At 37.6% G+C, this 26,865-nt stretch overlaps 1 protein-coding gene across 5 annotated transcripts; it reads left to right on the forward strand.

Moving 5' to 3' along the window:
- On the forward strand, positions 1-26,117 carry anxa11b (annexin A11b). 5 transcript variants are annotated; one of them, XM_087274721.1, is made up of 17 exons: positions 29-64; positions 7,865-7,931; positions 10,391-10,438; positions 11,334-11,655; positions 12,779-12,810; positions 12,940-13,095; positions 18,032-18,119; positions 18,306-18,400; positions 18,752-18,865; positions 20,788-20,878; positions 21,026-21,105; positions 21,277-21,333; positions 21,468-21,561; positions 23,069-23,164; positions 23,479-23,537; positions 24,714-24,836; positions 24,951-26,117. In XM_087274721.1, the coding sequence occupies exons 4-17, from the start codon at positions 11,343-11,345 to the stop codon at positions 25,008-25,010; spliced, it is 1,458 nt and encodes a 485-aa protein (XP_087130847.1). In that variant the 5' UTR covers positions 29-64; positions 7,865-7,931; positions 10,391-10,438; positions 11,334-11,342; the 3' UTR covers positions 25,011-26,117.
- The last annotated feature ends 748 nt before the right edge of the window (positions 26,118-26,865 follow it).

The following is a 26,865-nucleotide window of genomic DNA, read 5'->3' on the forward strand; positions in this document are numbered from 1 at the left end:
CACCCACCGCCCTTTTACTTCCTCATTCACTCCAAACTCCCGATCTGCAATCTCACACATCACAGTAAGTAACACTCGCTTTTCGACCCTAAAACAATCCAACAATTTATGATATCGCTCGTGTTTCTGCTGTTTATTCTACTTTTAATCTTCTCTTCACTGCGCGCGCTCGACAAACATCGTAATTAAAACAAGTCTGCGCGTTCACGCGACGGGCCCGTGCTTTACATCTCGCACTGATGTTTGTAATAATATAAATGAATAAGCTGATTATTACAGCGTGTTGTGTTTCCAGATGCAGTGGTTATGTTTTATATTGTTTGAGGGTGTTGTGTAATGCGCAATATTCGGCTGCCATTTTTTCCCTCAGAGAGAGGAGAGATGCCGAAGCGTCAAACCCTGTGTTCTGTAGTGTATAGTGTGTAGTATAGCATTTAGAGGTCATGTTTAGACTTGAGTTGTGTGTGTTTTAGTCAGTTGTTCTGGTTATGTCGGTGTACTGCCTGACTGCAGAGGGTTAAGCCGCTCAAACACTGATTAAAGCCGAACACGCGCTGATTTAAAGGGGCAGTTCACACAGAAATCAGCCTCACACATTTAATCACACTCGAGTGGTTTAAAGCTTTTATATGAGTTCATTTCTCCTGTTAAACACAACATTAAAGTTTATAACAACTAATTAAGTTTTTTTCATTTTAATATGCTAATTAGATTTATGCGCAAGCTGTAATATGGCATAAAGCATTAGAGAATAAATCAGAATATCCAGTCAAAGAGAAACAGAAGAGAAGAAAATCCTCAGCTCTTGATGAACTGGAGCAGATATGACTCAGAAATGTAGTTTAGTACAGCAGAAGCCACTGTGGTCTGTTTTTTATTGAGGTAAAGTTGGTTTTGTTTTCACTTTCCACTTCATATTTTGCAGTTGATGCCTATTAAAGTACTGTATTGTTCACAGTTAATTAAATATTCACCAAATTTAAGTGCATTTTGGCGTTTACGTTAAACAATTTTATACAATATTTCAAGATGTGCTTTAAAATAGGTGGATGTATTCAAAGCTACTGATGTCCAAAGTACCGTGGTAGTCAAAAGTTGTGTAACCCATCATAAATCTCATGGTTACACTTTTTTGGAGTCAAACACTTTAATCAACGCTTGAACAAAATTTAAGATGCGATTTAAACCTTTTTTTTATATATCTTTTAAGAGCCTTCATTTTTTTTTATAATAGATTTATGAACTTTTAATTCTTTTTAAGCCCCTGTGGACACCCTGCATAAAAGTAGGTGTTTTTCCAGCCACTTATTTATAATGTACATTTTGGATTATTGCATGAAATATTATTAATAAAAATGGCAAAATCAATTTGTTTTGATTCAGTGTAATGTTAAAACGAATTTTATATTTGAATTGATTTACTAAATCAATTTTAATGTTTGAATCAGTTTAAGGGATCCATTATTTTACCTAAATACACTGCCTTGATATGCATCATTTTGTGCATCACAAATGTCAAATACTAAAAGCAAATGCTTTTTAATTTAACTTTTTAACTCTAAAAGTTGTATTCAAATACACACAAAGCTTTGTATAAAAATCCAACTATCTAGCGTATAAACACAATAGCACAAATACAGTATTGTAGTGTTTTTCTTATCAGTACTGTTGTCTCCCTGTGTTGGCTTGGGTTTCCTCCGGGATACTCCGCTCTCCCCCAAAGTCTCAAGCAGAGATGTATAAAGTACTAGAGACCCAGACTTCAGTAAAAGTACAAATGCTCTATCAAAAAGTGACTTGAGTAGAAGTTGAAATGCTCTTTAAGCACAATACTTAAGTGGAAGTACTAAAGCATTCAACATTTTCTTTACTTAAGTATTGCAAGTAGTTTATTTCAACATTTACTCAAGTACTGAAAGTAAAAGTACAAGTATTGTGTAATGCAGTTATTAAAAAAAGCAGTCAAAAGACATCATACTGTTAAGTTTATTTTTACTATCTTTTACTTGATTAAGCAGAACGAAAAGAGGCAAGTGAAACTAGTGAAATCCATTACCGGTTGTAAACTCTGTAAATGAAAGTTCTCAACATTCTACCAGAAGACGCTGGTTGCTATGACGGCCGCCATGCAGCAGCCAAGAAAAAGGTCAATAATGGTAAGGAGTAGGGGTGTGAATCCACACTGGCCTCACGGTTGGGTTCGGTTACGATTATCATGCCATCGATTCGGTTCAATTCCATATCTCAGTGCATTGACAATGCTTTCCGTACATAATTAGATTTTTTCTTCACAACACAAGAATTTTTAATTGATTAAAATCTATAAATATATTAAGATTTATATATTATTTGAATTACAATTTTGTTCTTTAATACAATAGTATGATCTAGACCTTTAATTTGACCTTCTCAAAGAAAACACTTTCTGAATGCATCAAACAGTCTCCAACACATGCACAGAAGACAGCAGGAGCATTTACAGCAAATAAACTCATGTTAATATTATACCGCTTGCTTTTTGACTGCTGACAGGTGAGGTCTTACACCCCTATGACTGGTTTTTGTGTTCACCTGCTTAACAGAAAGGGCTGCGATCGGCTTTAGAAATGAAAGCACTGTTCACCGATGACGGAAGGAACAGCCACAGTTACAGTCTGTATGTGCATAATACGCGCTTATCACAGGTAATTCGTATTAAACACAGTGGAGAAAACTCACACCTCAGGCACGTTCTTGTCAGGATCCACAAGTATCGCTTTAACAGCCGAGAGGAGAGGAGAAGTCCTCTGTAGTAGTGAAGTAGTGGCTCGTGTGCTGTGCCGCATTCATTGTAGTAAGAGCGTTATTTACTCGCCCTCGCCTTCTTCGCCATAGTATTCTACTGCGACATCACGCATAGGAGATAAATGACATCAGTAGGTAATAACCGGTTATGATCTATTACTGAAGTGATATCAGTAATTTTGACACCCCTAGTAACAAGTAACGATGCAGCACATAGAAAGTCCATCGGAGAAAGTATTAAACTCATGGAAAATATGTAGTGAAGTAAAAATGGAAGCAGGAGAGAAAACAATCCTCCAGTAGAGTACAGATACTGCCTTTTAGTACTTAAAGGGCCATGTAACCCCTCGTTTCAGCAGGGTGTTTTTGCACCTCTCCTTTGGAAAAAGTCAGAAAAGTGGGCGTGTCGGAGGAACTAAAGTGGGAGGGTGTGGGAGTGTCTATTTGGGCACGTGCGAGTTTCAGAGTCAAAATAAACACACACACATACAGGAGAAAGTGATGGTGTTTAACCTACATGGACATCTGTAGTCAAATTATTTGCCAAATGATTAAATGTTGGACTTTAACTGCAGTTTGGCTCTTTCATTTAGGGAATTCATTCATGTCCCTCGCGACAAACGACATATTTGATTCGAGGAGCTGCTCTAAGCGTGTATTTTTCATGCAATGTTTGATACCGCACGGCGAATGAGAGAAAAAAAACCTCAGCATTTCCAGGAAACTTAGATGCACACGGCAGGTAGCATCAGAAAGCCGCGTGTGTTATTCCGGTCACTAAATACGGTGAAAATTCTACACGAGGTTAAAGTTTGGTTGTGATGCTAACATGTTTACACTCGGTGCAATAGTTAACTTAGTTCGATACGAACAAACTGAATAAACGAAGAGCACTGGTCACTCACTTACCAAATCTGTAGAGACAGAACAATCACCAGCAACTAGAGCCGCGTCTTTATTAAGAGGAGACTACAAGCGAATCCGGATCTCAGCGTTTGCAGATGAGAACAGCTCTCAGGTAAACAATAATCCTCCTTAGACACGTAAGTTATTGTCGAGCGTCGCGTACACTGTTAATCCACACGTGACTCCAGCTGAGCTCTCACAGAGAGAAAATGAAAACAAAACTTCACTGCAGCAAACTATAAAAGCAACACTTCACGCTTGTTTTGCCAACACAAAGTGGCGTCTCTGTCGTCTAAACACTGTGACAGTAATGAATATTAATGAAGTTGCACAATAGAGCGCGCTGATTGGTTTGAACCAAGCTTTACTCATGCATTAATGCAGCACACTGTAAGACGTAATAAGACTCACTCTGGCACAGACGTCCAGTCTGCACGCTGGAATACACGCTGCTTGAAATAATGCAAAAACAACCAGTTTACACTTTTTAGTGAAATATAGGTGTCCTAATAGTGTTTTTAGCAGTGTGGGACACATATACCACTGTCAACAGCTCAACACATGTGTTCTGGTGTTTCGTGACCCTTTAAGTACAGTAGTCAAGCAGCTCTACTTCGTTACCATACATCTCTGGTCCAAACATATGTGCTGTAGGGGAATTGTTGTATTAAATTTGCTGTAGTGTATGAGTGTGTGTGTGTGGGTGGGTGGGTGGGTGTTTCCCAGTACTGGGTTGCAGCTGGAAGGGCATCCGCTGTGTAAAACATATGCTGGAATAGTTGGCGGTTCATTCCACTGTTGCAACCCCTGATGAATAAGGGTCTAAGCTGAAGGAAAATGAATGAATTAAATAATTACAGACTATAACACGCGCACACACACACACCTTCAAATATTCTACAGTAATGTATCATAAATAAATACTGTGTTGTTTTTTAATCATACTATAGTAAAGTACTTAATCAGAGTCTTATAATCAAATACTGAACTAATCAGAGTAAGCAAAGTTCTTCTAATCGTGTGGTCTGTGTGTATAATGACTGTAGACCTGATAAACCTGTCTGTCTCCAGATGAACTGTTTGCTCAGCGGTGAACTCAAACACTGCCTGTCTCTGTGTAGTGTTGAAGTGTTCACTTCTCCATGGCTCTACAGGCTTCTCATCATGCTAATGTGGGTGTTCAGCTGTGGGTTAAAGTGTGTGTACAGAATGGGCCGGCCAAGCACTGAAGGAGATGATGATAACCTGCTCTGTGCTGTAAAAGACTAGATCAGGGATGTCAAACACAGTTCCTGGAGAGCCGCTGCTCTGCGGCGTTTAGTTCCAGTCCTGCATCAACACACCTATCTGGAGGTTTCGAACAAGCCTGAAGTGCTCAATTAGTTTGATCAGGTGTGTTTGGAACTAAACTGTACAGAACTGCGGCCGTTCAGGAGCTGAGTTTGACACCTGTGATGCAGAGAAAAGAATCACACCTATATCGATCTAAACTATAAAATGCTCTCAGTTTTAATGTTTGAATCAATTTAATGAATCAATTCAATTATTCAGAGTAAGTTTTGAATCAATGTAATGTTTGAATCGATTTACTGAATCAATTTTGGGTTTTATGTGATTTAATGTGTCAATTTAAGGGTTGAATCAATTTAATGAATCAATTTAATAATTGAATCGATTTACTAAATTAATTTAATGTTTGAATTAATCAAATTGATTAAATTTAATGTTTGAAACTATTTAATTAATCTGATTAATTTGAGTCAATGCCATGTTTGAATCAGTTTAATGTGTGTGTGTGTATATATATATATATATATATATATATATACACACGTTTAATTCAATTTACTGAATCAATTCAATGTTTGAATCGAGTTACTAAATTTAATATTTGAATAACTAAATTAATAAATTTAATGTTTGAAACAATTTACTGAATCGATTTAATATTTGAAACCACTTGCCAAATCAATTTAATGTTTGAAGCAATTTTATTATTCAGTTTAATTAATCAGATTAAGTTTTAAATCAGTGTATTGTTTGAATCAATTTACTGAATCAATTTTAGTTTTGAATCGATTTAATGTTTGAGTTCATTTAATGTTTGAATAGACTTAATTTAAAGTTTCAATTTATCAATCAATTTAATGAATCAATTTTATATTTGAATCGATTTGCCAAATGAATTTAATAATTGAAACAATATAATAAATCAGTTTTAATTAATCAGATTTGAAGGTTTGAGACAATGTAATATTTCAATCAATTTAATGTTTGCATCAATTTAATCAGTCAACTTAAGGTTTGAATTAATTTAATGAATCAGTTTAATGGTGTGAATCAATTTAATGTTTGATTCAATTTGAAGAATCAATTTAATGTTTGATTCAATTTAAAGAATCAATTTAATGTTTGAATCAATTTAAAGAATCAATTTAATGTTTGAATCAATTTAAAGAATCAATTTAATGTTTGAATCAGTTTAAGGAGACCAGTCTTTTACCTCAATACACTGCCTTTGATATGCACCAGTTTTAATTTATTATGAATAAAAAATGTCAAACAATGAAGGTAAATATTCAAATTTTAATTCATTAAATTAATTTTATTTGCAGAAGTTGTGTTCGTTTGATTATCATCAATTTTAACACCCAAAGCAATGTATAAAAGTCTATAAAATTAGCTGTGCAAGGAGAGAAAAACAAACGTGTGTGTGAGAATAATTACACATTTAATGAAGACGTAACTGTGGAAGATGTACAGGTTTTTGTTTCTGATCTAGTCAGCAGCAGAGGATAAAATAACTAATTATTGATTTATAAATAGTAGATATAGTTGCTTAATGTGATTATAATTATTCACATTACATGTTTAAACAAATCTTTTCACTTGCTGGGAAATTGTGAAAGTACAGAATCAATTGTATTTAAATCAAAGCAGATTTTTTGTTATCTAAAGAGTATTGAATTAAAGATGTTTGTTCTGGATGCTGAAAATTCAATGACAAGATACGAGACGCATCAAATCACACTTCTGAATTATTTCACAGATAAGGGAACGCTCATTAAGATAACAAAAGAGTCATAAAGTAATTTGCTTGCACTGTCTCTGTATATCCTCCTCTAATAGTTTTTATCAACATCACTTATCAGCTTGATGCTTCATGCAGTTACATTGGTTTATTATAATGGCAGCGTTTTGCCCATATATATTGCACACAGCTGTAATATGGCTTAAAACATCAGAGAATAAATCCGCATTTCCAGTCAATGAGAAACAGAAAAGAAAACCCTCAGTTCCTGATAAACCAGAGCAGATATGAGTCAGAAATGTTGTGTAGTACAGCAGAAGCCACTGTGGTCTGTTTTCATTGAGGTAAAGTTGGTTTTGTTTCACACAATCAGAATTTCCACTCAGTAATACAGTTTCACAAGCGTTCTTAGGCCATTAAAATATGGAAATCATATAAAAGAACACTGTTTACAGTCAAATAAATATTGACAAATCTGAAAAGCAGACATTTTTATTGATAAAATGAGCAATATCACACGAGTAGCAGTGCAGTGGGGATGTATATAGGCACTGGTGGGAGGCTGAGTGCCTTATGACCAGTTTTCACTGAGTGGTCTGGTACGCTTAAATGGCCGTTTCCACTGTCAAAAGGCATACAGAACTGAACCAGACCACTTTTTTAACACCCTTTGCTAATGGTACCAAGAGTAGCAAAATGCGGAGCTAGACGCGCAGCTGAACGCTATTGGTTCACAGAGATGCGTCAGTGACTCGTGCACCAAGCCAAAATGAAAACTAAGGAAGCGCCTTGATTTAATTACACAGCCGAGAGATTACACTGCTATAATATATACATATAATAACCAGCCATGGTCGACCCAAGCTCAAACAAACCTTGTCATCTTAATGAACAGCCACAAAGCCAGGAAGAACGAAATCTGCCGTGTCCTGATGTTGTTTTACGAGCCCGTCTAAATGTGCAAGCTCACTGCTGAAGATTGCATATATTATTCATATAATATTTTGTGTTGTTTTTAAACCTAAATAAGGACTAAATGTCTGCTGTGTGTAGTTTTCCTGTAAGTGGTAGCATATCGGGGACTGTAAGGCTCTGTGTGTGTTCATATATGTTCATTAATTTGTTTATTTTATATAATTACAGACGTTACAGTGGGCTATTTCACTCTGTCATTGATCTGCAGTTATAATCAACTCATGTTCATAGAAAGGTTAGTGAGGAACATTTATACAGTAGTTGTGTGTGTAAAGCGTCTGCTTTGTGAGAAGTGCTTCTTGTAGGATATGCGAGTGACCTGTACAGCTTTACTGTAGACATTTCCTCGAGCGAAAATGACGTCGTCTGAATTTTCTATTGTACACCACGCCTACCAAAAGGGTTCCCTTTTAGCAGAGGAAACGCAAGCCTCAAAAAAAGGTGACCCGTACTGTACCGCACTGTACCACTCAGTGGAAACAAGCCATTAGTGTCTTACCAGTGTCAATATACAGCTATATGGCACGGCTACTCGTCTGATATTGTGTTCATTAAACAGCTCGACGGCATAATCGTGTAAATAAAAAAGAAAATCAAACATTGAGTCTCAAAATCTTTTTGTTTGAGGAACTACTTTCTTCCGCCATTCATTCACATCTGCAGCTGACCTCAGAACAGCAGAAACCGCTGCTCATTCACCAACAGCACTGTAGAGCTAGTGTCTGACTGATTCTCTAGCGTAATGTCTAAAGTGATGACAGAACAGCTGATCTTGCTCACACTTGAAGATTATAAGGCTGAACAGCATCAAATGCCATCAGTCTACAGAGATCTCCCAGTGTTTCTCTGCTGCAATCAGATCACAACAATTAACCCTGAACAAGCCAGAGCAAAGCACACGCTAGCAGATTACTGTGGTGTAAATACAGCAATGATGGTTTGATCAGCTGTAGTTTGTGTTTCTCCTCTAAGGATGTATTATGCGGTCTCTGTCGCCATCTTGTGGCGGATCATCGACTGTTATTGCTCTGCTCAGTGTGACAGGCTGATGGCCGCCAATGCACTGAATCTCCAGAATTATGAATATTTAAATAGGCTCTGTCCTTATAAATAAACTGCGCAGCTGCAATCTAAACAACTACATTCTCTCCTGAACAAGCCTCAAAAGTGCATGATGTTGACCAACAGCTGCAATATTTGTCAAACAGAGATTACTCTGCTGCTGTCACTCACGGCTATCAGCCAATCAGATTCATGAACCAGACAGAACTGTTGTGTATAGCAAAATCACTTGTCTTATTTTCTGTATCAAAAAATGTATCAGACAGTGTGTTGAAGTATACATAAATCTATTGATATATATTATTTTATGCATATGAGTATTTATATATTTCTATATGTGAATATATGATTTTTTTTTTTACAATAATTAAAAAGTTAGAATCTAAAAATAGAATTTTGTGGAAAAAACATCAGTTTGTTTGTTTGTTTCTTTGTTTGTTTATTTACTAGTTTTTCCCCCTGATGGAAGCAAGTTTGCATAAAAATAAAGTAGGGCTGGACAATAACTCGTGTATATATATATATATATCGCAATATTATTTTTTTCAATAACGGTGATATGATTTTTAAACCGATTTCTGTTATTTCCATACAAATTTGCAGAGATTTTATTATATTTCAGGTCTTATACATTGGATCATTTGTCACTGATGTTCAGTGCTCAGTTGTTAGAGAGCGTGACGTCACTTGCGTGATGATGTACATCACAGACACGCTGCCAGCACTCAGCAGTTGATTAAGCTCTGCCGCAGAAAGTTTTAGCCACAAAATGAGAGCCCTGGCCTGAATACAGATGTGAATAATGAAGCTTCCACTAGTAAAAATGCAGACGAATTAGTTGACTAGTGGTTCGGCTTTTTAAGTTCAGATAAACTTATAGTTTCAGTGCTCTGCAAATTTTGCAGCAGATTGGTGCCGACTCGCAGTGGGAACACATCAGATCTGTTCCACCCGATAGAACATACTGAGAGTCAGAAGTCGCCTCACCATCCCCACCATCCACCTCCCCGACACCAGCGATGTCAGAAGAGAAGGCAATGAAGCAAACACAGACGGCTAGAGCCACGAACACACGCGCATAAACACCCAAATAACACTCGTATACACACAAACTCACTGCATGCTGGCATATAGCACTCGTACAAACTTACAAAATAAGATGACCAAATTCCTGAGAAATATGTTTGTGTATTGCAAAGCTGATAAAATAGAAAGAATGTGATTAATAGAGGTATATAAAATATTAGTTGATAAAAAGCGACTTCTGGCTTTGCTTCTTATCTGCTCTCACTTCTGCAGATGTATGTGTCTTCCAGAAACTTGCGTTCTGTGAATGAACGCCGCCTCGTGGTTCCATCCCAAAGAGGGAAGAAATCACTTTCCCGAACTCTCGCATTCAATCTGCCCAGTTGGTGGAATGAACTCCCGAACTGCATCAGAACGGCAGAGTCACTCGCTGTCTTCAAGAAACCACTAAACACTCAACTATTTACTCTCCACTACACTTCCTAATCTGCAATTGCCTCTCTGGATATCACACTAACTGTACTAAAAAAAAAAAAAAAAAAAAAAAAAAAAAAAAAAAGCAGAACAAAAAAATTTTACTAATGCTTTCCTTCTTACACTTTACAGACCTGAAACTCGCCTACAGCACCTCTTCATTGTTGCTCTTATAGTTGTGTAAGTTGCTTCCTTGTCCTCATTTGTAAGTCGCTTTGGATAAAAGCATCTGCTAAATGACTAAATGTAAATGTAAAAATAGACTATATAAAATATGTACAAACTATTTTATTTAAAACCTTTTAATTTAATTAGGCAATTACATACACAAATATAAATAGACAGATAGAACCCTTAAAGCATGTTCATGAAGAAAAGCAGCCAGAACTGAATATACTCAAACAGCTCTTCTCTTGCAAACATTAATGTAGCCCATACTCTTTATTTTTTTATTATTTAGATTTTTATACTTTTTCTATGTTTTTTTTAATGATGTGGATGTCATAACTGTAAGATTTTGGTATTATTTTGATTGTTAAATATTCAGCACACAGTATACAAAAAACAACAACACTGCTGATAAAGTTTCTGTTTATTACGCTGGACTAACTAACCCCCATGAACTATACATATTTATATATATATATATATATATATAAGCTGAGTCTGAGAGTTTTTTTTATTTGATAGTTTATTTTGATAGATTTTTTATTTGATCACATTTCTTGTTTGTAAAAGCTAAATACAAATAGAAAGTGAACTTGAATATTTTATACAGGTACAGACATCTATTGTGTGTGTTCTTGACAGTTTTTTCTTGTCTTTTTAATATTGTCCATATCGATATCAGAATTATATTGTGTCGACCGAAATGAAGAAATACATTGTGATATAAATTTTTGCCATATCGTCCAACCCTGAAATAAAATGAGCTTAAGATGAAAATAAATCTCTGCCAGATCAAGTAATATTTAAATAATATGATTTTTTTCTTGGTTTTAATTAAAAACTTGCTTGAACTTGAAGCAATATTGAGTATTTGTGCATGCAGTAACGCTGTACGTGTTCTGTGCAGGTGTCGGAGATGAGTTACCCCGGTTATCCTCCAGCAGGTGGCAGCTACCCGCCCGCATCCGGCCCATATCAGCAGCCGGCAGCCGGGTACCCTCCTCAGCCCGGAGCGTATCCCCCACAGGCCGGATACTACCCCCCGCAGCCCGGAGCCTTCCCCCCACAGCCAGGAGCCTTCCCGCCGCAGCCAGGAGCCTTCCCTCCTGGAGCAGGATACCCTCCCCAGGCCGGCGGGTACCCAGCGGCCCCGGGTGGAGGATTCCCCCCGCAAGCTGGAGGATACCCCGCCGCTCAGCCCGGGGCATACCCTAACATGCCCGCTGCAGGTCAGACACGTGTGTTGATAGAGGGGATACAGCTGTGGTCGGAAGCTAATGAGTTATATTATTTATATTATATTATAGAATTATTTATATTATTTATTAAACTATCCATTAATAACAACACCCTGATCCTACACCTTACTGTAATGTCAAAACAGTCATTATAACGGCTGTTATTTATTATAATACCCCAATAATTTGGCTAATATTAGTCTAACCTTGTTTAACCCTCAGTAATATAATCCTATTAATCGGTCGTAGTCTTGTTTTCATGGTTACCTGTATCAAGGTCCACACTGTAAAAATAATTTCAATCATAATTTTAAAATAAATTGTATACATTACTGTAGTTATTGTGCAACAAACACAATGATCAATATTAGTTGTTACCATAGCAACTGTAGAATCACCCCAACAGATCATTTACAGTAGTTGTTGTTACCATAGAAACTGTAGAATTACCACAACCAATCAGTTGCTAAATATTTTGTTACCATAGTAACTTTAAAGTTGCTGCAACAAATAAACTACATTTGTTGTTGTTACCATAGCAACTGTAGAATCACCACAGCAGGTTAACCATGGTAAATTGTTGGACATTAGTATTGCCATTTCAGATTTCCTTATCATTTGAACTGTGACTGATTATGGCGATTTTGAAAACTCTATTTAATAGTAAATCCTGTAACATTTGCGAATGGCTGCAGTGTAAATGCATGTTTACAGACAGTTAAGGAGTAGGTATATTGTATAATGTTCAGACTTTAAACCACTATGAAGAAATTAAAAGATATTCTGTATTTTAAGTAGGAGATCATGTAAAGTTAAACACCAAATTTATGACTTAATATAATTATCATAAATCATTTTAACGAGCATTATTACCACTCATTCCACACATTTAATAATTAAGCTTATGTGTGATCCCTACAGTTTTAGATTTAGATTTTTAGAATTGAGAACAACTACAAACTAGGATTAAATAAAGCAAACTTTAGATTAAAATGTGTTTCCTGTTTGTCTCTGCTCTTCTGCATCATTCATATCTCTCTAAAGCTCTTTTTGTTTGGATTTTCATGTGGCTTGTGTTGTCATTGTGTTGTTAAGTTCTTGATCTGGTCTACAGGTGGATGGGGTGGCCATCCCGGCTTTGGAGCTGTAAGAAACCCTTTATTTCTGCTTCTTTCATTGCACATAATCACTTACTCCATGTGAAAACATTGCAGAATTACTGTTCAAATGTTATGTGATGTCAAGTGATTGTTCTTTTTGTCATGTGACCTGTAGCCAGCCGGAGGGATGCCCCAGGGTTACCCAGGAGTCCCAGCACCAGGACAGCAGCCCATGCCGGCATATCCTGGAGCTCCAGTCCCAAACCCAGGCATGCCCGGGTATGGAGGAGGCGCCCCGACTGGACCAACTCCACCCGCTCCTGCTATCAACGTAAGAGATTTCTACATTTACCACTACGGTGGCCCAGTAGTGCAAAACACAACAACACTAAGATGAAAAATGCAGCAACACTAAGATGAAAAAGCTGCAACACTAAGATGAAAAATGCTGCAACACTAAGATGAAAAATGCTGCAACACTAAGATGAAAAATGCTGCAACACTAAGATGAAAAATGCAGCAACACTAAGATGAAAAATGCTGCAACACTAAGATGAAAAATGCAGCAACACTAAGATGAAAAATGCAGCAACACTAAGATGAAAAATGCTGCAACACTAAGATGAAAAAAGCTGCAACACTAAGATGAAAAAAGCTGCAACACTAAGATGAAAAATGCTGCAACACTAAGATGAAAAATGCAGCAACACTAAGATGAAAAATGCTGCAACACTAAGATGAAAAATGCAGCAACACTAAGATGAAAAATGCTGCAACACTAAGATGAAAAATGCAGCAACACTAAGATGAAAAATGCTGCAACACTAAGATGAAAAATGCTGCAACACTAAGATGAAAAATGCTGCAACACTAAGATGAAAAAAGCTGCAACACTAAGATGAAAAAGCTGCAACACTAAGATGAAAAATGCTGCAACACTAAGATGAAAAATGCAGCAACACTAAGATGAAAAATGCAGCAACACTAAGATGAAAAATGCAGCAACACTAAGATGAAAAAGCTGCAACACTAAGATGAAAAATGCAGCAACACTAAGATGAAAAATGCTGCAACACTAAGATGAAAAAAGCTGCAACACTAAGATGAAAAAAGCTGCAACACTAAGATGAAAAATGCTGCAACACTAAGATGAAAAAAGCTGCAACACTAAGATGAAAAAGCTGCAACACTAAGATGAAAAATGCAGCAACACTAAGATGAAAAATGCAGCAACACTAAGATGAAAAATGCTGCAACACTAAGATGAAAAATGCTGCAACACTAAGATGAAAAATGCTGCAACACTAAGATGAAAAATGCTGCAACACTAAGATGAAAAATGCTGCAACACTAAGATGAAAAATGCAGCAACACTAAGATGAAAAAAGCTGCAACACTAAGATGAAAAATGCTGCAACACTAAGATGAAAAAAGCTGCAACACTAAGATGAAAAATGCTGCAACACTAAGATGAAAAATGCTGCAACACTAAGATGAAAAATGCTGCAACACTAAGATGAAAAATGCTGCAACACTAAGATGAAAAAAGCTGCAACACTAAGATGAAAAATGCTGCAACACTAAGATGAAAAAAGCTGCAACACTAAGATGAAAAAAGCTGCAACACTAAGATGAAAAATGCTGCAACACTAAGATGAAAAAGCTGCAACACTAAGATGAAAAATGCTGCAACACTAAGATGAAAAAGCTGCAACACTAAGATGAAAAATGCTGCAACACTAAGATGAAAAATGCTGCAACACTAAGATGAAAAATTCTGCAACACTAAAAACGTAACACAACGGAAATGCTCCCAACCACTAGGTGGCAGTGGAACACCGATTACTTCTTCTGATTAAACAGATATTATTAATACAGACCAAAACAATGATTATTACCTCGAGAAATTCCACAAGAAGTTCTAAATGTAAGTTAGTAACATTAAATTTAAATCAAGTTGTGAATGAGGATTTTTATTACTTTAAGATTTGATATTCTGGGAAATCTTAATGTTTTTATAAAATTAAACATCAATAGTACTTCATGAAGCAATCCACAGAACTTGTTTCTGTTTTTCCTGCTTCAGAAACATTGTCATAAAAATCTATTGTATGTCACAATCAGCTAACGAAAATCTGCATTAAATATTAAAAAGAATAAAACATTCTTTAGAAATCAAACAGCATGTCCAATTAACATAAATCCTCGGGATCGTGCTTTGACGAGGTGTAACGTTACAACGCTATTTTAATATATTCATCAAAAAATAAGAAAATTCCGTGACAAACCGCGTTATTCGATTTCATGTCAGATACGATTTATGAAATTCATAGGACCCTACAAACAATACAGCATTGTAACTTACCTCCACTGGTGCTGGGCTCATTTCCATCAGGAACTTTGCCTTTCATAAACGTTATGTTTTTTCCACATTTGCTGCAGAATGACGGGCAACTGTCAAGTGAAGCCCAGCAAAATGGGCAATACATGATTGCTACCAAGAGCAACGTCCGAAATGAAACGAAACTTTTGAACTAAAACTCTTAAGATGGGCACACGACTGCCCGTTATCTGCCACCTAGTGGTCAGGAGCATTTCCGTTGTGTTGTGATTTTAAAGTTGCAGCGCTTTCATCTTAGTGTTGCAGCATGATTCATCTTAGTGTTGCAGCGTTTTTAACTTAATGTTGTTGTGTTTTCATCTTAATGTTGCTGCATTTTTATCTTGATGTTGTGTTTTCATCTTAATGTTGCTGCATTTTTATCTTAATGTTGTTGTGTTTTTATCTTAATGTTGCAGCATTTTTATCTTAATGTCGTTGTGTTTTCATCTTAATGTTGCAGCATTTTTATCTTGATGTTGTGTTTTCATCTTAATGTTGCAGCATTTTTATCTTGATGTTGTGTTTTCATCTTAATGTTGCAGCATTTTTATCTTAATGTTGTTGTGTTTTCATCTTAATGTTGTTGTGTTTTCATCCTAATGTTGTTGTGTTTTCATCCTAATGTTGTTGTGTTTTCATCTTAATGTTGTTGTGTTTTCATCCTAATGTTGTTGTGTTTTCATCTTAATGTTGTTGTGTTTTCATCCTAATGTTGTTGTGTTTTCATCTTAATGTTGTTGTGTTTTCATCTTAATGTTGTTGTGTTTTCATCCTAATGTTGTTGTGTTTTCATCTTAATGTTGTTGTGTTTTCATCTTAATGTTGTTGTGTTTTCATCCTAATGTTGTTGTGTTTTCATCCTAATGTTGTTGTGTTTTCATCCTAATGTTGTTGTGTTTTCATCTTAATGTTGTTGTGTTTTCATCTTAATGTTGTTGTGTTTTCATCTTAATGTTGTTGTGTTTTCATCTTAATGTTGTTGTGTTTTCATCTTAATGTTGTTGTGTTTTCATCTTAATGTTGTTGTGTTTTCATCCTAATGTTGTTGTGTTTTCATCTTAATGTTGTTGTGTTTTCATCCTAATGTTGTTGTGTTTTCATCTTAATGTTGTTGTGTTTTCATCTTAATGTTGTTGTGTTTTTATCTTAATGTTGCAGCATTTTTATCTTAATGTTGTTGTATTTTCATCTTAATGTTGCTGCATTTTTATCTTGATGTTGTGTTTTCATCTTAATGTTGCAGCATTTTTATCTTAATGTTGTTGTGTTTTCATCCTAATGTTGTTGTGTTTTCATCTTAATGTTGTTGTGTTTTCATCTTAATGTTGTTGTGTTTTCATCCTAATGTTGTTGTGTTTTCATCTTAATGTTGTTGTGTTTTCATCTTAATGTTGTTGTGTTTTCATCTTAATGTTGTTGTGTTTTCATCTTAATGTTGTTGTGTTTTCATCTTAATGTTGTTGTGTTTTCATCCTAATGTTGTTGTGTTTTCATCTTAATGTTGTTGTGTTTTCATCTTAATGTTGTTGTGTTTTCATCTTAATGTTGTTGTGTTTTCATCCTAATGTTGTTGTGTTTTCATCTTAATGTTGTTGTGTTTTCATCTTAATGTTGTTGTGTTTTCATCTTAATGTTGTTGTGTTTTCATCTTAATGTTGTTGTGTTTTCATCTTAATGTTGTTGTGTTTTCATCTTAATGTTGTTGTGTTTTCATCCTAATGTTGTTGTGTTTTCATCCTAATGTTGTTGTGTTTTCATCTTAATGTTGTTGTGTTTTCATCTTAATGTTGTTGTGTTCATGTTGCAGCATTTTTATCTTAATGTTGTTGTGTTTTCATCTTAATGTTGTTGTGTTCATGTTGCAGCGTTTTCATCTTAATGTTGTTGTTTTGCACTATTGGGCCACCGTATACCACTGTTTTACTGTGGTCATTACATTAAAACACATTCCTTCAGTGTAATGCTAAAGTAATACTGCACTATACTTGGGTTTTTACTACAGTAAACTGGTGCATTATAGTATATAATATACACTACAGTTGTAGAAAACTACAGTATTGGGTCATTTATTTAAATTAGTATAGTGGTTGTGTTGCCATAGGAACTGTAGAATCACCACAATGGATTAATTAATAGAGTTGTTACCATAGCAACTGTAGAATCACCACTATGGACCAGTTACTATAGTTGTGTTACCATAGCAACTGTAGAATCACCACAACAGATCAATTACTGTAGTTGTGTAACCATAGCAACTGGAGAATCACAACAGATTAATTAATGGAGTTGTGTTACCATAACAATTGTAGTATCACCACAATGGAACAGTTACTATAGTTGTGTTACCATAGCAACTATAGAATCACCACAACAGACCAGTTGCTATCGCTGTTACCATAGCGACTGAACAGATCAATTACTGTAATTGTGTTACCATAGCAACTGTAGAATCACCACAATGGATCAGTTACTGTAGTTGTGTTACCATAGCAACTGTAGAATGACCACAATAGGTCAATTACTGTAGTTGTGATACCATAGTGACTATAGAATCACCACAACAAATCAATTACTATAGTTGTGTTACCATACCAACTATGGAATCAGCACATCGGATCAATTAATATAGTTGTTGTGTTGCCATAGCAACTGTAGAATCACCACAAAGGATCATTTACTGTAGTTGTTTGTTACCATAGCAACTGTAGAATCACCATAACAGATTGAACACACACACAGTAGTTGTTGTGTTACCATAGCAACTGTAGAATCACCACAAGAGTTACTTTATAAATGATATTGTAATTTTCAGAAACATTATCTTTTTAACTGTATAAGATTGTACATTTCTCACCTCAGTGTTCATTGTGTGTGTGTTGTTCAGAGGGGTTTTCGTGGGACCATAAAGGATTTCCCTGGTGCGGATCCTCTTCGAGATGTGGAGGTGTTGCGGAAAGCCATGAAGGGCTTCGGTGAGCAGAAATGCAGACAATAATGTTCATCTGACGGATCAGTCCAGAGCGAACATCTCCTGGTTTACTTCTTATTCACTGCCCCCCTCCTCATCCTTCAAGATAATGCTTTCTTTCTGTCAAAGAGATGGAGGATGATTTTACTGAGCGTCATCATGAAACATCATGTGATCTGTTTTGTTGCAGGAACTGACGAAAACGCCATTATTGAGCTTCTGGGCAGTCGAAGCAACAAGCAGCGTGTGCCTTTGCTGGCGGCGTATAAAACCACCTACGGAAAGGTGAACAGGAGAGAAACCACACACACACACACACACGTCTGAAAATAACAGCAGAAATACCTGACTCTGTGCTTACTAGCACTGCTGCTTCATTTCAGGCATTTTCCATTCATTACTCAATCTGGAATGACACAAACAGAATCCCTTAATAATATAAAATAATGCTTAAATGTGATCAGTTAATTCTCTTACTAATTGTTGATTAAATTAAACTTTAAACCATTAAAGGAGTTGACAGCAACAGAGTGGACAAGTTAAACTCTTGTATGATTGCACTGGAGTCATTTCATTATTATGGACTAACGCTGTATATGATGATGTGTGCATGACTTCGTCTCTAATGTGTGTCAGGATCTGGTTCGTGACCTGAAGTCAGAGCTGACGGGACACTTTGAGGAGTTGGTTCTGGCCATGCTTAAATCTCCTGCACAGTTTGATGCATCGGAGTGCAAGGAAGCCATATCAGTAAGAGTTTATTTTATTCTGACACACACACACACACACACACACACACACCTGATATGACCTAAAAATCAAAACCTTCTATCAATCGCCTCTCATAGTTCATCATGTTTTCATTTGCACTGTAAAAATACTCTAACTGCCAGCTTTGGATGTTTATATTAGGTTTATTTCTTCTAAATGTGGATTTAGTCACTGGATTATAGATATCCATAACAGAACCGAAACTAACATCTACATTTTGATTTCATTTCACAGGATCTTTAGATTTGTGTTCTGGTGTTTTGTTTTGCTTTGTATGTTGACGTGACTGAAATGCATCCTCTTAAGTGTGTGTGTGTGTGTGTGTGTGTGTGTGTGTGTGTGTGTTTTCTGTAGTAGGATGATGTGTAATGCTGCTGCTCGAGTTACACAGAGCTCATTAATGAAACACAGATGCATAATTACAGAGCCGAGTGCAGAAACACGAGATGCACTACAGTCTGTGATTGTGGGAAACTTAACCCTTTCACACACTCATCCAAACAATTACATGCAAATATTTATATTTTTATGTGTAATATTTAATTAATAAATAATAATAATAATAATAAATTCCTCACATTTATATTGCGCTTTTCTGGACACTCAAAGCGCTTTACACAATAGGGGGAATCTCCTCATCCACCCCCAGTGTGCAGCATCCACCTGGATGACATGACAGCAGCCATACTGCGCCAGACCGCACACCAGCTGATTGGTGGAGAGGAGCCAATGATGATATGGGGAGGGTTAGGAGGCCATGATGACAGAGGCTAATGGGCAAATTTGGGCAGGATGCCGGGGTGAAACCCCTACTCTTTTTCAATGGACATCCTGGGATTTTTTAATGAGCACAGAGAGTCGGGACCTCGGTTTAACGTCTCATCTGCAAGACGGCGCTCACTGAGCAGTATAGAGTCCCCGTCACTATACTGGGGCATTAGGACCCACACATATCACAGGTTGAGCGCCCCCTGCTGGCCTCACTAACACCACTTCCGGCAGCAACCTAGTGTTCCCATGTGGTCTCCCATCCAGATACTGACCAGACTCAGCCCTGCTTAGCTTCAGTGGGCGACCATGTGAGAGTTGCAGAGAGCGAGCTGCTGGCATGATGAATAAATGTATTATATTTTTATTATATTAAATATTAGTTTTATATTTCATTTTTATATAAATTTACATATACATTACATTTAATAAGTTTTTAATAGTGCTTACATTTTTATTTATTTTAAATGTATTTAAGTTTACTTTAACATTTAACAATGAAAATAAATACATTTAATAGATGCTTTGATTAATATATTCATTCATTCATTCATTCATTTTCTTTTCAGCTTAGTCCCTTTATTAATCAGGGGTCGCCACAGTGGAATGAACCTCCAACTTATCCAGCACACGTTATACGCAGCAGATGCCCTTCACTGGGAAACTCATTCACACTCACACTCATACACTACGGACAATTTAGCCTACCCAATTCACTTGTAGCACATGTCTTTGGACTGTGGGGGAAACCAGAGCACCCGGAGGAAACGCAGAGAGAACATGCAAACTCCACACTGAAACACCAACTGACCCAGCCAAGACTTGAACCAGCGACCTTCTTGCTGTGAGGCGACAGCACTACCTACTGCACCACTGCATCGCCTGATTAATATACTAATTTAAAAAAAGTCTGCTGTTACAGCATGACCTACAGTATGGGTTTCATTTGAAAAATATCTTAATTATATAATATATTTATATCAAATTTTTAATTAATTCACTCATCTTTAAAAAAATTTATATTCGAACATTTTTAATACAATTTTTAATATGACGTAAAAATGAATTGCCATTAATCTCATTTAAATAATAGTAATAATGTGTGTGTGTGTGTGTGTGTGTTTGTGTTTTAGGGTGCAGGAACAGACGAGGCCTGTCTGATAGAGATCCTGTCCTCTCGCAGCAATGCAGAGATTAAGGAGATCAACAGAATCTATAAAGCAGGTGTGTGTGTGTCTGTGTGTTAGAGTGCGTGCGTACATGTGTCTTTGAGTGAGTGTGTATACACTTGACATGAAAATATCTGAAAAAAATATATGTGTGTGTGTGTGTGTGTGTGTGTGTGTGTGTGTGTGTGTGTGTGTGTTGTAGAGTACGGTAAATCTCTGGAGGATGCCATCAGCAATGACACTTCTGGACATTTCCGCCGCCTGCTCGTCTCTCTCTGCCAGGTACACACTTCACACACTTCCCCAGAAGAAATTATACAGCAAATTTAAAAATACATTAAAATAAACACACTAGGGGAATAAATCTGACCTCAAGTGTGTTTATTCTGCGTTATTTCAACAAGTTTTGTTGCAATAATATGTGTGTGTGTGTGTGTGTGTGTGTGTTTTCAGGGTAATCGTGACGAGAGAGAGACTGTGGACATCTCTATGGCCAAGCAGGACGCTCAGGTCACACAACACACTCTCTTCAACTCAATTAAGCAAATCTTGGTGTTGTGCAGATGTTTTAATGTGTGTGTGTGTGTGTGTGTGTGTGTGTGTGCGTGTGTGTGTGTGTTTGTTTGTGTGATTTCCTCCTGCAGAAACTCCACAGTGCTGGAGAGAATAAAGTGGGCACAGACGAGTCTCAGTTCAATGCCATTCTCTGTGCCCGCAGTAAACCTCACCTCAGACAGGGTAAACACACTAGTACTTTATAGTTGCTAGGGTGTTCTGAGTGGTTGCTAAGGCATTTACGTAACAATACAATTGAGTTATGATGTAAGCTTAAAAAAACTCAATTTAAGTCATTTATTGATTCACTCACCCGGCCACTTTATTGGGTACACCTTTTTAACTGCTCGTTAATGCAAATTTCTAATCAGCCAATCACATGGCAGCAGCTCACTGCATTTGGGCATGTAGACATGGTCAAGAGGATCTGCTGCAGTTCAGAGTGAGCATCAGAATGGGGAAGAAAGAGGATTTAAACATGGCATGGTTGTTGCTGCCAGACGGGCTGCTCTGAGTATTTCAGAAACTGCTGATCTACTGGGATTTTCACGCACAACCATCTCTAGGCTTTACAGAGAATGCTCCGACACAGAGGAAATATCCAGTGAGTGGCAGTTCTGTGGGCGCAAATGCCTTGATGATGAGGCCAGAGGTCAGAGGAGAATGGCCAGACTGGTTCCAGCTGATAGAAAGGCAACAGTAACTCAAATAAGCACTCGTTACAACCGAGCTCTGCAGAAGAGCATCTCTGAACACACAACACGGCCAACCTTGAGGCGGATGGGCTACAGCAGCAGAAGAGCACACCGGGTGCCGCTCCTGTCAGCTAAGAACAGGAAACTGAGGCTACAATTCACACAGACTCACCAAAACTGGACAATAGAAGATTGGAGAAACGTTGCTGCTCTGATGAGTCTCCATTTCTGCTGACACATTCAGATGCTCGGCTCACAATTTGGCCTCAACAACATGATCAGCGGTTCAGGCTGGTGGTGGTGGTGTAATGGTGTGGGGGAGATTTTCTTTGGGTCCATTAGTACCAATTGAGCATCAACGCCACAGCCTACCTGAGTATTGCTGCTGACCATGTCCATCCCTTTATGAGCACAGTGTCTCCATCTTCTGATGGCTACTTCCAGCAGGATAACGCAGCATGTCATAAAGCTCAATCATCTCAGACTGGTTTCTTGAACATGACGATGAGTTCACTGCACTCAAATGGCCTCCACAGTCACCAGAGCTCAATCCAATAGAGCAGCTTTGGGATGTGGTGGAACGGGAGATTGGCATCATGGATGTGCAGCCGACAAATCTGCAGCAACTGTGTGATGCTATCATGACAATATGGAGCAAAATCTCTGAGGAATATTTCCAGTAGCTTGCTGAATCTACACCACCTAGAATTAAGGCAGATCTGAAGGTGAAGGGGGAACAACACGGTACAAGTAAGGTGTACCTAATAAAGTGGCCAGTGAGTGTGTCAGACAGTGTAAAACATACAAATACTATATAGTTGCTAGGGTGTTCTTAGCTGTTGCTGCGGTGTTTCTGCATGGTTGCTTGGGTGTTCTAAAGTGTTGCATGGTGGTTGCTAAGGCATTACTAGACAGTTGCTAGGGTGTAAATAAATGATCGAGCCTAATATTTCAGTAATATGTGTCTGGTGTGTGTGTGTGTGTGTCTGTCTCAGTGTTTCAGGAGTACCAGCAGATGTGCGGTCGGGACATCGAGAAGAGCATCTGCAGAGAGATGTCTGGAGACCTGGAGTCCGGCATGGTGGCAGTGGGTGCGTGCTCAAATCTGATTGGTCCTCAGCAGAAACATCAGCCAATAGCAGCACAGCAATATTGTTTTGAATAAGATGCAGATTTGAGCCTGTGGTGATTTGCATATGTAAATATCACTCAGTGTATCAGACACAACAGTCAAATCACCGCCAGATTAGAGCGAGAACACACACACACACACACACAGTGCATTCACATCAGGACTGATCTGTGTCTGATCTTATTATTCTGATTATTGTGAGTGATTCTTGATCTGTTTGTGATGTTTGCAGCAGATCGTGTCATTAATTCTTTATTCTTGTGTTGTTTTCAGTGAAGTGCATTAAAAACACTCCTGCCTACTTTGCTGAACGCCTCCACAAGGCCATGCAGGTACAGTAGAGGAGCGTATTAGAGAAATGTTCAACACATCTCATTCATTTACAAGCCGAGTCATTGAATATAGACTCACACACACACTCAGTTTTATTACGTGTGTGTGTGTGTGTGCGTGTGTGTGTGCGTGTGTGTGTGCGTGTGTGTGTGCGCGTGTGTGTGTGTGTGTGTGTGTGTGTGTGTGCGTGCGTGTGTGTGAATGCAATTGTGTGAGAATGCGTGTGAGTGTGTGTGTGTGTGGGTGTGTGAATATGCAAGCGTGAGTGTGTGTATGAGAATGCATGTGTGTAAAAATGTGAGCGTATGTGTGTGTGATTGCGCATGAATGTGTGGATGTGTGTGAGAATGAGTGTGTGTGTTTCATGTGTGCTTCATGTTTGTGTTTATGCATGTGTGTAAAAAGTGTATGTGACGTGTGCATGTGAGTGTGTGTGTGGATTTGAGTCAAAATGCATGTGTGTGTGTGTGTGTGTGCGTGCGTAAGTATGTGCGTGCCTGTGTGTGTGCGTGTGTGTGTATATGTGTGTGTGTGTGCGCGCGTGTGTGTGTGCGTGTGTGAATGCAAGTGTGTGAGAATGCATGTGAGTGTGTGTGTGGGTGTGTGAATATGCAAGCGTGTGTGTGTGTGTGTGTCTGTGTGAGAATGTATGTGTGTGTAAAAATGTGAGTGTATGTGTGTGTGATTGCGCATGAATGTGTGGATGTGTGTGAGAATGAGTGTGTGTGCTTCATGTGTGCTTCATGTTTGTGTTTATGCATGTGTGTAAAAAGTGTATGTGACGTGTGTGCATGTGAGTGTGTGTGTGGATTTGAGTGAGAATGCATGTGTGTGTGTGTGTGTGTGTCTGTGTGTGTGTGTGTGTGTGTGTGTGTGTGTGTGTGTGTGTGTGTGTGTGTGTGTGTGTGTGTGTGTGTGTGTGTGCGTAAGTGCGTGCGTGCGTGTGTGTGCGTGAATATGTGCCTGTTTGTGCATGTGAGTGTGTGTGTATTTGAGTGAGTGCATGTATGTGTGAGTGTGTGTGAGAGAGTGAATACATGTATGAGTGTGTGTTTTTGTGCGTATGCAGGGGAGTGTGAATGTGTTTGTGTATAAGTGTTTCTGTATGTGTGCGCGCATGCGTGCGTGTTTGTGTGTGTGTATCTACACACACTGATGTTGTGCTGGTGTTTCAGGGCGCAGGAACTAAAGACCGGACTCTGATCCGCATCATGGTTTCCCGCTCTGAGCTGGACATGCTGGACATCAGACAGGAGTACCTGCGGCTGTTCGGCAAATCCCTCTACACTCACATCTCTGTACGACACACATCTACATATTTATAGATATTTAAATTGCTTAAAGTGCAACTGAAAGGCTTAATTATGTTAATTAGGCAAGTCCTGAATCAATGTGTGTTGTGTTTTCGTCAGGGTGACACTTCTGGAGATTACAAGAAGCTGCTGCTGAAACTCTGCGGAGGAAGTGACTGAAGAGCAGGAGGACAGAGCCGTTTCCATGACGACTGGATATCTGACATCATATTAATATCACTCATTTATCGATATGTCAGATGTGTCATGTTAACTGATCCTGTAATCACACCTTTATTAAGTTCACAACCAAAATAGCATTTCATTTGTGCCTTAGACACGTACAGATAATAATATTGCAGTCTATATTTAGCCGTCTAACCTGACTATGCATGATATGTAGAGGATACAGCTGTCTTTTGTATTTGTGTGTACAGTACTGTCTTCAGATGCCAAAACCAAAACTGCAATCATCTCTTCTGTGAAAATCATCGTTCAGATGCCTTGGAAATATTACACTTGAAGTTCTGAAATGTTTCTTTATGTAAAGTGAGCTTTATATCTCTATGCAAGACACAAATATATATTGAATTATGACAATCTTTATGAAGGTCTACGTGTGTAAACCTCACAGAAACGTCTCATAATTGACCCCAATATCAAGAGAAATCAAGAAATACTTTGCTTATAAAATGTAAATCCTATTTTAGGAATGTTTTTGGTTATATTATAGTTTTTCATATTAAAATTAGGCATTATTCATCCTTAATTTACATTAATTTAATGTATCTGGCTGTTTCATTTGTGCATGATTTATTAGTGGTAATTCTTAATAACTTTGCAAAATAAATGTATAATATTTTATGCAACTTAAATTGTTTTTAATGTGCAAAAATGTTGCATAAAAAGAAGTAATGCATAACATGTAATGCATATTAATGGTCGTAAAACATGCTTAATTTTCATGCATGTTTTATTATTAAATGTTTAATAATATTAATAATTCTTTGATTTGCTTTATTTGAGTCTGGGGTGAGCTATGAGCAGTTTCACTGAGGTTTGACCCTGATTATTATAGTGAATGTGCATCTCTGCAGCAGTAGAGGGCAGTGTACAGTGAGCAATCTTTCCTCATGATAATCATCATCATCAGTAATTAAACAGGAGGTTCAGCCTGTTCATCATCATGAAGACAGACAGCTCTAGTTTTCTAACATCTTCACTCTAACCTGTATAATAACTCGTGTCTGATTAATAAAGCACTCACAGCTCTTGCTTTAGTCTGCAGTTTTTATCTCACTTGTTGTTTATCTCTGGTTAAAGAGTTGACATGACCAATGAGCCACACTATATCCTATAACACGTGAAAAACACGGGTAATTTATAGTAAATACTGTACATAGTACATACTACATAGACTGTAAAAGCTTAACATTAACATGTTGGAGCGATAGCCATAACGCCACTGCATCAGTGACGCTACCATTAGTGTAATGGAGCAAGACCGTCACATTAGCATATGCTAAACTTAGCAGAAACGCATTAATTCGAGAGCTTTGAGTGAATGTGTTAGCTGGTATGCGTTTAAAAATGTTAGCAAGAAATTAGCATAGTGCTAAACTGCTAGAAATTGCCAATTCTTGTTAGTAAAAAAACAGCTTAAATCAGCCTAGGCTGGTTGGCTGGTATTAGCTGGTCATTTTCCAGCCAGACCAGCTAAAACCAGATTGGAAATGGCTGGAAACCAGCCTGGAAATGGCCAAAACCCCTCTAAAACCAGCCTGGTCAACCAGCTAAAACCAGCCAACCAGCCTAGGCTGGTTTAAGCTGGATTTTTCAGCAGGGATAACGTCTTATTATGTTAAACTTGCTAATAAGATCCTAGCTATGCTGACCTCCTCACTTGTTGCCTATAGTGTTAAAACATGCTAACGTCTACGTGGTAACGATAATTACGTTTAACATGCTAGCAGCAATTTTGTGTAAGTCAAGTTAACTTTTAAGCATATAGTGTTAAATTTGCTACGTTTTCATT

This window comes from Danio rerio, chromosome 12 (assembly GCF_052040795.2).
Source record: "Danio rerio strain M-AB ecotype USA chromosome 12, GRCz13ab, whole genome shotgun sequence".
NCBI lineage: Eukaryota > Metazoa > Chordata > Actinopteri > Cypriniformes > Danionidae > Danio > Danio rerio.

What these genes read in the sequence shown, in the direction of transcription:
- anxa11b (XM_087274721.1), top strand. Translation starts at nt 11,343, where the DNA reads ATGAGTTACCCCGGTTATCCTCCAGCAGGTGGCAGCTACCCGCCCGCA. An exon ending in TGCTCGTCTCTCTCTGCCAG is followed by an intron (nt 21,106 to 21,276) that starts GTACACACTTCA and finishes GTGTGTTTTCAG; the next exon opens with GGTAATCGTGACGAGAGAGA. An exon ending in GCCTCCACAAGGCCATGCAG is followed by an intron (nt 23,538 to 24,713) that starts GTACAGTAGAGG and finishes CTGGTGTTTCAG; the next exon opens with GGCGCAGGAACTAAAGACCG.